Source organism: Perognathus longimembris, chromosome 28, assembly GCF_023159225.1.
Source record: "Perognathus longimembris pacificus isolate PPM17 chromosome 28, ASM2315922v1, whole genome shotgun sequence".
NCBI lineage: Eukaryota > Metazoa > Chordata > Mammalia > Rodentia > Heteromyidae > Perognathus > Perognathus longimembris.
Genome location: NC_063188.1, coordinates 12139241 through 12151711, shown reverse-complemented (window position 1 = coordinate 12151711; position 12471 = coordinate 12139241). Strand labels below are relative to the sequence as shown.

Sequence of the window (12471 nt, the reverse complement as noted above, 5' to 3'; positions counted from 1 at the left end):
CTTTCAGTGGCAAGCATAAAAGATGGGTAGGAATGGATGCTGAGTGTCAAAAACTACCCAGCCCATCTTCCTTGACATTGAACAAATATTTCATCCTGATCTGACACCGACACTCTGACTGAGGTCAAAATGGAGAATCTCAAGGATGGACAAAGACCTATACAAATTAAAGACAGATGAGAACAAGACTACAAATCAAATGATGAGCTTGCAAAGGAAAATCAGTGTAACACTGGAATAGAAATTGTGAGAAGGGGGGCCTAAATATCTTACAAGTTGGAGCCAGAGTAGACACAGAGAAGGTAAGGAAGATTTTACTTCATGGGCAGATGATGTTTGTTCACTGCTTTACAGAGATGATATGTTCCCTGCAAGAGAACCTTACCTGAGTGCAGAAGGTAGAGGCAGATGAGGTGGTGCGGGTGGGGGCTGATGACATCATTTCCAAAGGGAATGAAATTAGTGTGTCAGAGTGATCTATACTCATTTTCATTATTGGTCTAATTACTGTAGTCAAGATAGTGAACTAACCTAATATCAATAATGGATGAATGGATACAATGTGTTAGTTATACACAAGGAAATACTATCCAGCCTTTAACAAAAGAAGAAAATCCTGTTATTTGCAACAACAGATGGGACTAGAGATCATTATGCGATATGAATAAGTCAAGCACAGAAAACCCAACACTGCATGATCTCATCCACCTGTAGAATCTTAAAAAGTCAAACCTATCGAAGGAGAGAATAGAAGAGTGGTGGTGATGAGCGAATGGGGTAGGTATGTAGACAGAGAACAAATGATTTTTTATCCAAGTATACTGTTTCAGCAAGATAGGAGGAATAAGTTTGTGAGATCTGTCACACAATATAGTGACTATAAATAATTCATTGAATATTTCAAGATAGTTAAAAGAGGCTTTTAAATGTTCTTACTACAGAGATATGATAAATAGTTGAGATGATGGATTTGCTAACTAGCCCATAGTCATTAAATATTAATATATGTGGTATACATATGTCACTAGATATGTATATAACATTGTATCCCATACGTGTATAGTTTATTTGTCTAGTCTAAAAAAAATTCAGCTTTAAAAATAAGAAAAATTCTTCCTGCACAGTAGGTAGCAAAAAAGCAGCAAAGGACTTATTTTATAAAGCAGTTTATTTTTTGTTTATTGAAAATGTCCATTTTAAAAGTCTTTCAAATAAAAACAAGTTAGAAAATTTGAACTTGTGTAAGAAGGGACATGACAGAGAAGAAACTGAAAGGCCTCTAAGGGCAGCAGTTTAATTACGGGGTAACAGGAAGTCATCGACAGGGTATTGTAAACAACACAACTATGGAGACACTGCTCTCGGGTTAACATGGCTTCATTTCCTTTATATTATTTTTAGTGTGTAAGCGCAGACAGAACTCTGCACAAGCTTCATTACCCAGAGTACCTAGGGCCTCTCATCAGAAGGGCCAAGTTCTAGAAACATGCATATATACATATGACTTTAAAATAAAGACCTTTCAAAATCTTAAGCAATCAACTAAAGTACTGTAATCACACAAAAATGTCTCCTATAGATATAGTTTGTACATTTATTGCAAGCCATTGAGTAAAACACACATACAGGGCAGATGCAAAGATGTGGATAGTAATTTTTTTTTAATTTCTAGGCAAGAGTTGCCCTATCTAAACAGAACAACTATTCTTAGAAATCCTCTCCCAAAGAGGGCTGTGTGGGATTAGCTACGATTGGACTGCAGGGCCTGTCTGTTTACTGCAGATGCTGGAACATCTGGGCATAGCGGGGAGACATCACCCTGTGCCATGAAGCTATGGACCCCCCCAAGATCCGCAGTACCAAAAAGAACAACAAAAAAAGGCTCTTCAGCAAGCTGAAGGTTTCAAGCTCCAAATTTGGTTTCTAAACCAACCCCATAAACCCCATGTCTCAGTGTGGGGGAGGAAAGACGAGGCCGCACTTCTCTGTCCTAGAGCCTTGGCTGAGCTTGAATGTTACTAAACTTTTGGATGTGATACTCGCCTAAACCTGCTTTCTCAGAGTTCTCATTCCTGGCATACTTACGAAGTTGATGGTCTGTTAGCAACGGGAGTAAACCACTTCCTCCAAATAACCAGTGGCCATAAAGGCCATTTCATTGTGTATATTTAGAAAAAACTGGACTAATAGCACATTTTTTTCCAATAATGCTGAGTGCACCTCGAAAGATGCTGATTATAATGATGGTTACAACTTCTCACACCATAAAGGAGAGCTAAAGTGAATGAAAGATGTCTACTGGGGCACAATTATCTTCTCAATGCAGGTAAGTGACTTGGAAGGGTCATTATTTGAACATGTCATGTAAAGTAACTGCTCACAGTCTAACTACATTTTTACACAGTAAGCAAAGCACATACATACTAATTTTCACACCACTTGGTATGGCTGGCTAAAAGTACTGGGGAAATAGAACATTTACACACTTAGGTAGAAGGCAATGGGGTTAGAAACCTATCATGCACTGGGAAGAGCTGCCCAGCTCTGCTACTGAAGGAGAGGATTGCCCAATGCAACTCACTGATGGATTTGGGTTCAGTGCCAATGGCCAGAACTTATGCTCCACTGAGGCGAAATGTACATTCGCACAGATGGAATAAGGAGATTACACTTTTCAGAGTCTTCATAAACAACATGGGGTACCAATTTCTTTTGGAAGTGTCACTGAAGGGTGGTGTGTGAGAGTCTAGAGTAGGGCATGTGGATCATTCGACAAAGGTATTAGTCTTTCACCTACACTAGTCATAGCTCAGGAAGTGTTGTCAATTAGGTACTAGAAGGGCTGAGGGGCTGCCAGGTACAGGAAAGCATTGAGGGAAACTTGGGTTTATATTTAATATACCATAGGCAGCTGCTTTGTGACAATAGCCAAGCCAACAAGCTTGACCAAGGGCAAAAAAAAAAAAAACCAACCCAAACAACCCTGTGAAATGGAGCTTTGGCTTTCGTGCTCTGAGTGAATGGTGAAGATTCTGGGGCTTCTTCAACCACCACTTTTTGCCTTGTCCTCTGTTGAATAGAAAAGAATGACCAACCAATAACCAAATGACAACAAACATCCAAGCAAACACACATGTGCATGTGAATACACACATACACTCACACACAGGGTGGGTGACAGAGTCAAACAATAAAACAAAAGCCAAAGAAGGGAGCAAACTGAGTCAAATCATTTGGCTGGACATTTCAAGATGAGCTGAAGGCACACTGCCCAGCAACACAGTGTTGGTTATGGAAGAACAGAGGTCTTGCTACTGGATTCAGCTCTAATGCACTCATCTGTTTGCTTTAACAGTCTCCGAACCAACTTTTCTAGGTCCCTTCTTGACTTCAGTTCTTCTTCCAGGCATTGCTTCATTCTTTTATTCTCCTAGGATAAAAATGATTTGATCAATTCCTACTCCTCTTGGCCTCCTTCACTGCTAACTACACTTTTCTCCCTTTAACTCCCTCCTTCCGGTTTGAAGACGTCTTATTCTCCTGCCTAACTCTGACTGGCCTTTGGATTCATCTGTGAAATGTAAGCCTACTCTAGAGCAGGGTCTGTCCTGGCCCTCTTCTCATTCTATGCTCCTTCCAGTTTGTCTCTTTTCTTTCAATGCAAGGGTCTATTGATGGGCCTCCCAATTATCTGCAGTAGTGATGTCATCTCCTGAGTACCAAGCCCACCATCCCAATGCGAGCTTCCTAGTTCCATCTAGACAGGTTATGAGCACCTCAAACTCATTAAATCCTAAAGTAAACTCCGCATCTCCTCCACCATCCCTAACTCTCCTCCTGCACTTCCTGATCTCTGTGAAGAATACAACTACAATAACCAGGGGAGACAGCTCATCTTTAATGCTTGCTCTCCCCCATAGATGACAACTGTGTAACACGCCTTCCTTTATATTCACTCTCTTCTCTATAGCTTCAATGGCCTACCTGGGTTTAGAAACATACAGTATGTCCACTCGAGATTGCCTGATCTCTCACCCCTGTCCATCCTGTTCCTCATCCCAAGTCCTCTGTCCTTGGATCCACCCAGAGTGAGCATCCTGGAACACTGAGACCGCATCTCCAGTGGTAGAGTTCTCTGGACACTTACACACTCATGAATGTCTTGCTTTTCCTACATTTGGCCTGGAGATGCCAGGGACTGGGGAAAGTCATAACAGAGTTTGGACCCTATTGCAATGTGCTGAGCAGCAAGCTTTGGGAATTGTAAAATCAAGGCCACATGATAAAAACCAATAGAAAGGTACCTCAATGATACAAGGGAAATACCAATCTATCCTCATCGCCTTGCTCCTGGATCTTTCCTAATATCATTTACCTATAAATGAATGAGAAACACAGAGTGGGTCTGTCATTTGAGAACATGATGTCTATAGTTTCTTACCTGCTTCAGTTCTTTGACTTCATCCTTCAAGGCATAAACAGTATCAACAAGGCTCCTAGAATAAAGAGAGAAAATTCAGAGATGAACAGCTGGCAGTGAAGTATTATTAAGTAGCAATATTTAACTTTGTAAAAGAGCAGATCCTGGCTGGGCACTAGTTGGTCATACCTGTAATCCTAGCTACTAGGAAGCTGAGAGATCTAGAGGATCGCAGTTCAAAGCCAGTCAGGGGGCTGGGAATATGGCCTAGTGGCAAGAGTGCTTGCCTCGTATACATGAAGCCCTGGGTTCGATTCCCCAGCACTACATATATAGAAAAGGCCAGAAGTGGCTCTGTGGCTCAAGTGATAGAGTGCTAGCCTTGAGCAAAAAGAAGCCAGGGACAGTGCTCAGGCCCTGAGTCCAAGGCCCAGGACTGGCAAAAAAAAAAAAAAAAAAAAAAAGCCAGCCAAAGCAGGAAAGTCTGGGAGACTCTGATCTCTAATGAACCACCAGAAAACCCAAAGTGGCACAGTGGCTCTAGTAGGAGGGTGCTAGTTTTGAGCAAAAGGAACCCAGGGACAGCACTCAGGCCCAGAGTTCAAGCCCCAGGACCAGTTAAAAAAATAGTACAGATCCTAGAAAGCTGTGGATTTTCTAGCTGATGGGAAGTGGTGCTGTAACTGAATGGTTCTCATATGCTCTGTCTTTATGGGAAAACAATCACCACCCAGCCTCATTCTGTGCATAGGCTTGGTGCCTTTTCTCCACTTCCCTTCTCCTTTGACACTTCCCTCCAGTTGTCTAAACAAAACAAAAGACTTGGAGCCAAGTGTGAGCGACTCACATCTGTAGCTCTAGCCTCTCAGAAGGCTGAGATGTAAGGATCGTGGTTTGAAGTCCGCTTAGGCAGGAAAGTCCATAAAACGCTTATTTCCAATTAGCCAGCCAAAAGCCAAATGTGGAGGTTTGGTTCAAGAGACATAGAACCAACCTTGAGTGGAGAAAGCTCAGGGACAGTATCTAGGCCCTGCATTCTAGCCCCAGTAACTGACACAAAAAAGAAAAAAAGAAAGCAAGAGACTTGGGCCATAATCAGACTTTGCTTTTTCAACTTGTTATATAACTGATTTTAAAAATATACATTTAGAGTATATAGCATGATGTTTTCATGTATGTTTTACCTTATGAAGCAGTGCCCAAAATTCATCTAATGAGCATATTCATCATTAGTAACCTCATAGTTACCATTTGTGTGTGTGCATGTAATTGGTGTGCATGTAATTGGTGTGCGTGTGTGTGTGTGTTGAGAGCACTTTCAAATCTTCTCTCAGAAGATTCTAAACGTGCAAGACAGTATTAACTATACTCATCTATTTTACATTAGCTTTCCAAAAATGTGTTCACTTTGCATAAGCAAAACTTTGTGCCTTTTGACCAATGCGTCTTCATTTCCTCCACCCTCTCTCAGCCTCAGTCAATCATGACTGTACACTCTGCTTCCATGATTTCAAGTTCTTAAGATTCATTTCCATCATAACCTTTTGATTTCAGTAGCTTTGGGCCAGGATAACTATCACTCACGGTATGATGAGGCTGTAGTACAAGCAGGGTCTGGAGACATGTCTCACTTCTCTGACCCCTCATGGCTTCACATGACACAAAGTCAAGCAATTATTTCTGAAAGATCTCATATACCACCAGAAAAACAACAAAGGAACTGGGCACTGTTCGCTCATGCTTGTAAATGCTACCTATTCCGGAAGCTGAGAGCTGAGTATTTGCAGTTCAAAACCATCCTGGGTAGAAAACTCTGAAACTCTATCTCCAACTAACCAGCAAAAAACTGGATGTGGATATATGGCTGCCAAACTTGAGTGAAAAAGCCCCAGTACCATCATGCACACACACACACACACACACACACACACACACACACACACACACACACACACATACACACACACACACAACCAACAAAGGATAAAGCTCCTTGACTATGTTGTAGAACAGTCTTTCCTCGCCAGCTCTCTCAAAACAGAGTTTATAGATCGAGGCTCCACTTCCTCCTCTTCTGATCACTTTTCATCTCCTGTCTTGATCCTGGTTTCTTTACATATAAAATGACGATAAGGTCCTAATGCTGGTAGCTCATGCCTATAATCCTAGCTACTCAGGAGGCTGAGATCTGAGGATTGCAGTTGGAAGCCAGCCAGGGCAGAAAAGTCTGTGAGACTCTTATCTCTAATAAACTACTCAGAAAAATACGAAAGTGATGCTGTGGTTCAAGTGAACACAAAGAAGCTTAGGGACAGCACCCAGGGCTTGGGTCCAAGCCCCAGGACTGGTAAAAACATGAAAGAGAGAAAGAGAAAGAAAGAGAGAGAGAGCAAGAGAGAGAGAGAGCAAGAGAGAGAGACAAGAAGGAAGGAAGGAGAAAGAAAGGCTAATACATTTCCTGAAGTCCTCACAAATTGAGAAGATCAGTATCAATAATAATAGCATACTTATATAATAATTAATTATATAATATGTCATTATTTTAATGTATACTTACTATATTTGATCACACAACAATCATGAGAGTATTACTGCCATTTTATAGATGAGGTAACAGGCACAGAGAAGCAAAAGAACTTGTTGCAGATCATACAGACAATAAGTAGCAGAACTGAGAGCTAAACCAGGCCTCTTCTTCTCTTGTACCCAAGTGCTTTACAATTTTGTCATCTCGGTTCACACATCAGATGTAAAAATACATTGATGATGCCAAGCACTGTGAAATCTGCTAGCCTATGCAGATTCAGGTCTGACTTCAGAAATGACTCAAGTTTAAGCGAATGAATTATTTGCTACTTTGTGTTTATTTTCTGAGCCATAGGTATTTCACCTTGATTTTCCCTTTTAGGTCACACATATTACTGTGAAATAGAGGTCAATGGGAAAATTCAGCCCCTGACTCAAAAGTGTGGGAGACATTGGCTGTTCTGGGTGGGGAAATCAGCATTCTGGCCTTCCTAGCCATTAGAAACCCATCCAGAGCAGTGGTGTTTTCAGATGCTCCTAAGCTGCTTATGCTACACGGGAGCTGGCTGCTCTGCAAGGCTCTGTCCCACTGCTTCTGCTTCCCATCCCCCTTCCCCGTGCTACAGATGCAATCACATGTTCCGCACAGAGGGCCTCATTCATGGGTGAGGAGAAACAGTTCTTCCATGTGTGCCCTATCAGATCTTTCTTGCAGTCCCCCACACAAGCCAAGGCAAAGAATCACCTGCTCTACTCACTTTTCCTCAATGACGGTCTGTCCATTGCTTCTGGTTTCCTCAATGATGAGTTTCTCTTCCTCCGGGAGTAAGACTTGTGGAACAGAATCTTTGCGAGCACCTGCAGAGAGTTGCAAGGTAAGAGGGGAGTTACTAGGACTGATTGTCATCTACCGGACTCGGTTCCTTTCCACTATCATTATCACAGGAACTTTCTGCCTCGAGTGCTGCTGCCTTGCATCCAGAAGGTAGTTGGCTATTAGATGTTAATGACATTTTCCTGACATGAGGAATTTTACATGGCCAGATAATGCCAGAAGGACAGTGTAAGAGCTCCTCTCAACCCCAAGACCCTACCTTTCTCCATTTTGCCTCATGCAGAACCAAGAGCTGACCAGTGATAGCACTGTGCCTGAAAGTCTCTAAGGAGTGACACACTCTCCCACACACTGCTCTTCCGTTATTCGTAGAGATTAAGTCGAGGGTAGCACTGCGTCATTCCTGCTTATGTGTTCTCTTTATTTTCCTTTAAGGGCATGGAGGATCACTGAAAAGTTTTGAGCTCCAGTGGGGTGTGTAATTAGAAGACTATCAAAACGGTAGGTCCAGCTGGGTGCCAGTGGCTCACACCTGTAATGCTAGCTATTCCGGAGGCTGAGGTCTGAGGATCTCAGTTTGAAGCCAGCCAAGGCAGGAAAATGCATGAGACTCTTATCTCCAACTAACCACCAGAAAAACTGGAGCTGGAGCTGTGGCTTAAAGTGGTAGAGTGCTAGCCTTGAGCTGAAGAGTTCAGGGACAGCACACGGGTCCTGAATTCAAGCCCCAGGACTGGCAAAAAAAAAAAATGAAGAAACAGAAAACTGTAGGCCCTCACCAGTCTCTGCCCAGACTGTCTCTAGGTATCACAGAATAAGGTAACTAGCTCTCCTGCCCCATAAACCTCTCCCTCATTCTGAAGCCTATCCATAGGAATGCAAGTACCTAATCCTTGGTTCACCAGAGTCCCTGGACTCATGTCTCCTAAGCCAGTGTCCTTCAGAGGTGGACACACTCACTGCCTTCACCTGATGCTTTCTTTCCTGTGGTGAGACGCTATCTTGAGCTTGTCCAGGAAATAGCACTATCATTGGTACTTCATAAGTGCCCAGAAGACTGACTGACTGCAATAAATGCAGCAAAAGCCAAGAGGAGGAACACAAAATTTGGGCTAGAGGGAAATACTCTGACATGTGCTTGCCCACCTGGCACTAGATACTTCTCATATGCAAAAAAGAGACAAGGGAGGAGGAGCAAAAGCATCCGTGCCTCTTTATTCCAGCTTGCACACACTGTGCCTTCTCCACTAAGTAGAAGGATGGAGTCTACTGAGGTGAGAACAGTGCTGAGAAGGACAGAGGAGGTTAGATTTTGTATGACATAGCTCCTTGTCTCCCTCTTTTTCCTAGCTTTCATGATAAAGAAAAACAAAAGTGTTGTCATTTTCCTCTCCTGACTCCTTGTAGCTTGTAATCAGCACTGAGCAGGTCTGAAGCCACAACTAGGTTTTGTGTGTGAAGCACAAAGTGTCCCTCTTCAGGGTTATACATATTGGCTTCCACATGGGCCATTTTTCCTCCTGACAATCTGAGGGGTGTGCTGCTTTGGAAGAGTACGGCAAGGCAGTCACTTGACAATCCCTTTCCTAACCAAGTGATTGGTTGGTGGCTATGCCAAGGATAGCATATGTAGTATTTGTGTCTTATCCAGATGTGAGAGAAAAAAACCTCACCGCTGGGCACTGATGACTGACAGCTCACACCTATAATCCTAGCTACTCTAGAGATTGAGATCTGAGATTGAGATCTGATTGAGTCCAAGCCAGCCTGGGCAGGAAAGGCCATGAGACTCTTAAAAACCGGAAGTGGAGCTATGGTCAGAGTGGTAGAGCATTAGCCTTGAGCAAAAGCTCCTCAGGAAACACACCCAGGCCCCAAGTTAAAGCCCCATGACCTACCCCCCCAAAAAAACTGTCAAAAAGGTATAGTATCCTGAATGCCTATGATAACGGAAGACATAAGGCAAAGCCCACATGACTTGGCTTTTCAAACATACAAGATTGTACCAGGAGGCATTATATCTAACTCTAAAGTCGTTGGGGGAAAATACCCTCACAGAATAGCCCCATAATAAATATCAGGCATTTTGAATAACCTCTGCTGTGCAGATACATTTCCAGATTTTCAGAGCAACTTTGAAACTTGGGTCTGGTAAAACATTGCTTGCTTAAATATGCAGCTGATCAAAGATAGTATTTTGACTTCCTTTCCAAATCTGCCTATAAGACGAGATTAGCATCAGTTCACAGACACAGGAACTCTCTGGGCTCTTTAATTCTTAACTAGTGCTGCTGAGAGTATCTATGTACTTCAAAAAAGAATGACTTTTTTAACCTGTCTTCATTTTCATCACCTCCAACTTTTTCCCTCTTGCATCTCTTTCTCTCTTGGTGAAAAGCAACAGTGGGTAAACAAACCGTTGTTAGCTAAAAACCACCTTATGTGAAAGATACAGGCCTGTGCTGTTCCCTTGCAGCAAGTCAGCTGCTTTCCACACCCTGCAGCCCCGTTTTGTACTGCTTTTCTGTTTCCTAAGATGCGATGTGCAGTGACGACGATGACGATGAGACATCAGACATTAGAGAAAGTGGTCGGAGGGAGCCTACTTAAGCCATTACCTTGCTGAAAATTGGCGCTGGTGCAGTAGGCTTCAATCACCTTAAGGATCTGAGCATCTTCTTCCAGAGCAGCCGTACCTGTCAAGTTTAATTAGCATAGCTTTTCATAGATATACACCTTGTACCTTCCAAATAATGCAGTACACTGCATTGCCCTTCCCAGGCAGCGTTTCTGAAAGGCAGGCAAAAGAGCTGCTCAAGACTCAGGATGCCAGGAGCACACGTGGCCTATAATCCTTGCTACTCAGGAGGTTGAGATCTGAGAATCGGATTGGATTATCTCCAATTAACCACCAGAAAGCCGGAAGTGGTGTTGTGGCTCAAGTGGTAGAGATCTAGACTTGAGCTGAAGAGCTCAGAGACAGTGCCCAGGTCCAGAGTTCAAGCCCCACGACTGACAAAAGACTCAGGATGGAGAAGAGTGACAGCAACCACACACTGCTTTGTGAGAAGCCTCAGTGGGCTCATCGCTGATTGGGGCATGATCCTGAATAGCAGAGCTCTAAACTGGGATTCTGTCGGTCATCACCTGGAGGCCAGTATCACAACACTGGGTTTGGCTCTGCTTTCAGCTCTTATCCAGCACACCATGGCCTTCTTCCCTTCTCTATTTCAAGGTTCATCTTCTTTGGAAAATGGTCTCCATTAATCTCACCCATCTTTCTAGCCAGTACTGCTTCTTTCTCCTCCCTTATCCCTTCCTCAACTTAGTCTTCAAATGATTGGGATGGTAGCACTGCATTAATACGCTCATATGGACACCCTCAAGTATGAGTGCAGGGAGGATATGCAGAAGCTGGAGTCCAACAAAGATTTATCCAAACTGTCTATTTTTATTCATACACACAGTCCCTGATACCTCTTTGTGAGACATCACTGACTCACATGTGTCCCGAAGTATATTATTCACTGTTTCAGAGCAAAATACATATGTATCAATTGGCTGACTGACTTTGCAGTCCGTCCTAAATAAAGCCTATGTTTAGAAGTCAGCAGACCCATTTCTTGGCCAGCTGAGATTCAGCCTTCCGATCTAAATCTATTTCTGCTCAAGAAAATATCTCTAGCATCAAAAAGTAAGAAGGGGGAAAATGTAGCTATAGCAAATGGATCCCCTTAGTGATTCTAAACCAGTGGGGGGTTGAAATGTTCGGTATCATGCCTACGATGACAGGAAGTGCAGCAGGAGGCAGCCTATTCAAAAGTCTTAGAGGTGACCAAACTTTTCCATGTATCTTTCTAGCAGATGATGCTGAGAACAAATTGCTCTAATTATCTGCTTAAAAAATGCTCATGTTAGTGCATCCATAAATAAGTTTCAGAAAGTACAAAACACATACTTTTCCTAATCACATATTCCTCCTCAGATGTTTTTCTCTCAGTCTTCCTTTTATGAAGAAACTTCTTCATTGTCTTGGGGCTTTTACTAGACTCCTGTAAGAACAAAGGGTTTTAAATTAAAAGTCTCCTCCAATTATGAATTTGACATAGAACCAATGAAATTCAATAAAATGCTTCTCTGTTACGTTGACAGCTGTAGTTTAGAGTATATCAAAATTTAATACTACACCCAACAAAATGGATCCAATAAGCTCTGGAAAGGTTAAATAAAACAGAAGTAATGCTACAGGGATGGGATAAGAATGTCTTTAGGATACTGTCTGCAGAGAAAGCAATAATAGATGCCAATCCTAGAAGAATAGTTCTTACTTTGTTAACCATTGATACACTTTTATGGGAATTAAATAACAATTGTAACTAACATTGCCTTTATCTTTTTCCAAGAGCTTCAAAAACTATTTAAATAAGATTTCTTTATAGCATTCCCACAAAGAGAAATTTAATTTCTCTGTGTCAGATGGGAAAATTAAGGCAGAGACACTAATTTCGCCAAAGTCAGAGAAAAGAATTTCTTGATAAATAATTTGGGGTTAAGAACATAATTACAGCTAAACTTAACTATATATGCATAAATTGTAGTTTTAATTAGCAGACCAAAGAAATGGAAATTACTTAATTTGCTTTTGCCATATGAATAAACACCAAATTGAAAAAAATATGTTCATTGTCAA

At 42.1% G+C, this 12471-nt stretch overlaps 1 protein-coding gene across 6 annotated transcripts in view; it reads right to left on the bottom strand.

Moving 5' to 3' along the window:
* Positions 1–2173: 2173 nt before the first annotated feature.
* Arhgef6 (Rac/Cdc42 guanine nucleotide exchange factor 6) overlaps positions 2174–12471 on the bottom strand; it is a 117769-nt gene continuing 107471 nt past the window's right edge. For all 6 annotated transcript variants that reach the window (XM_048336946.1, XM_048336949.1, XM_048336948.1 and 3 more), the window contains 5 exons: positions 11740–11833; positions 10400–10477; positions 7705–7804; positions 4442–4496; positions 2174–3430 (listed from right to left, as the gene is read on the bottom strand). In XM_048336946.1, coding sequence (XP_048192903.1) covers positions 3290–3430; positions 4442–4496; positions 7705–7804; positions 10400–10477; positions 11740–11833 — 468 coding nt within the window. In that variant the 3' untranslated portion in view covers positions 2174–3289. The remainder of the gene's footprint in view (positions 3431–4441; positions 4497–7704; positions 7805–10399; positions 10478–11739; positions 11834–12471) is intronic.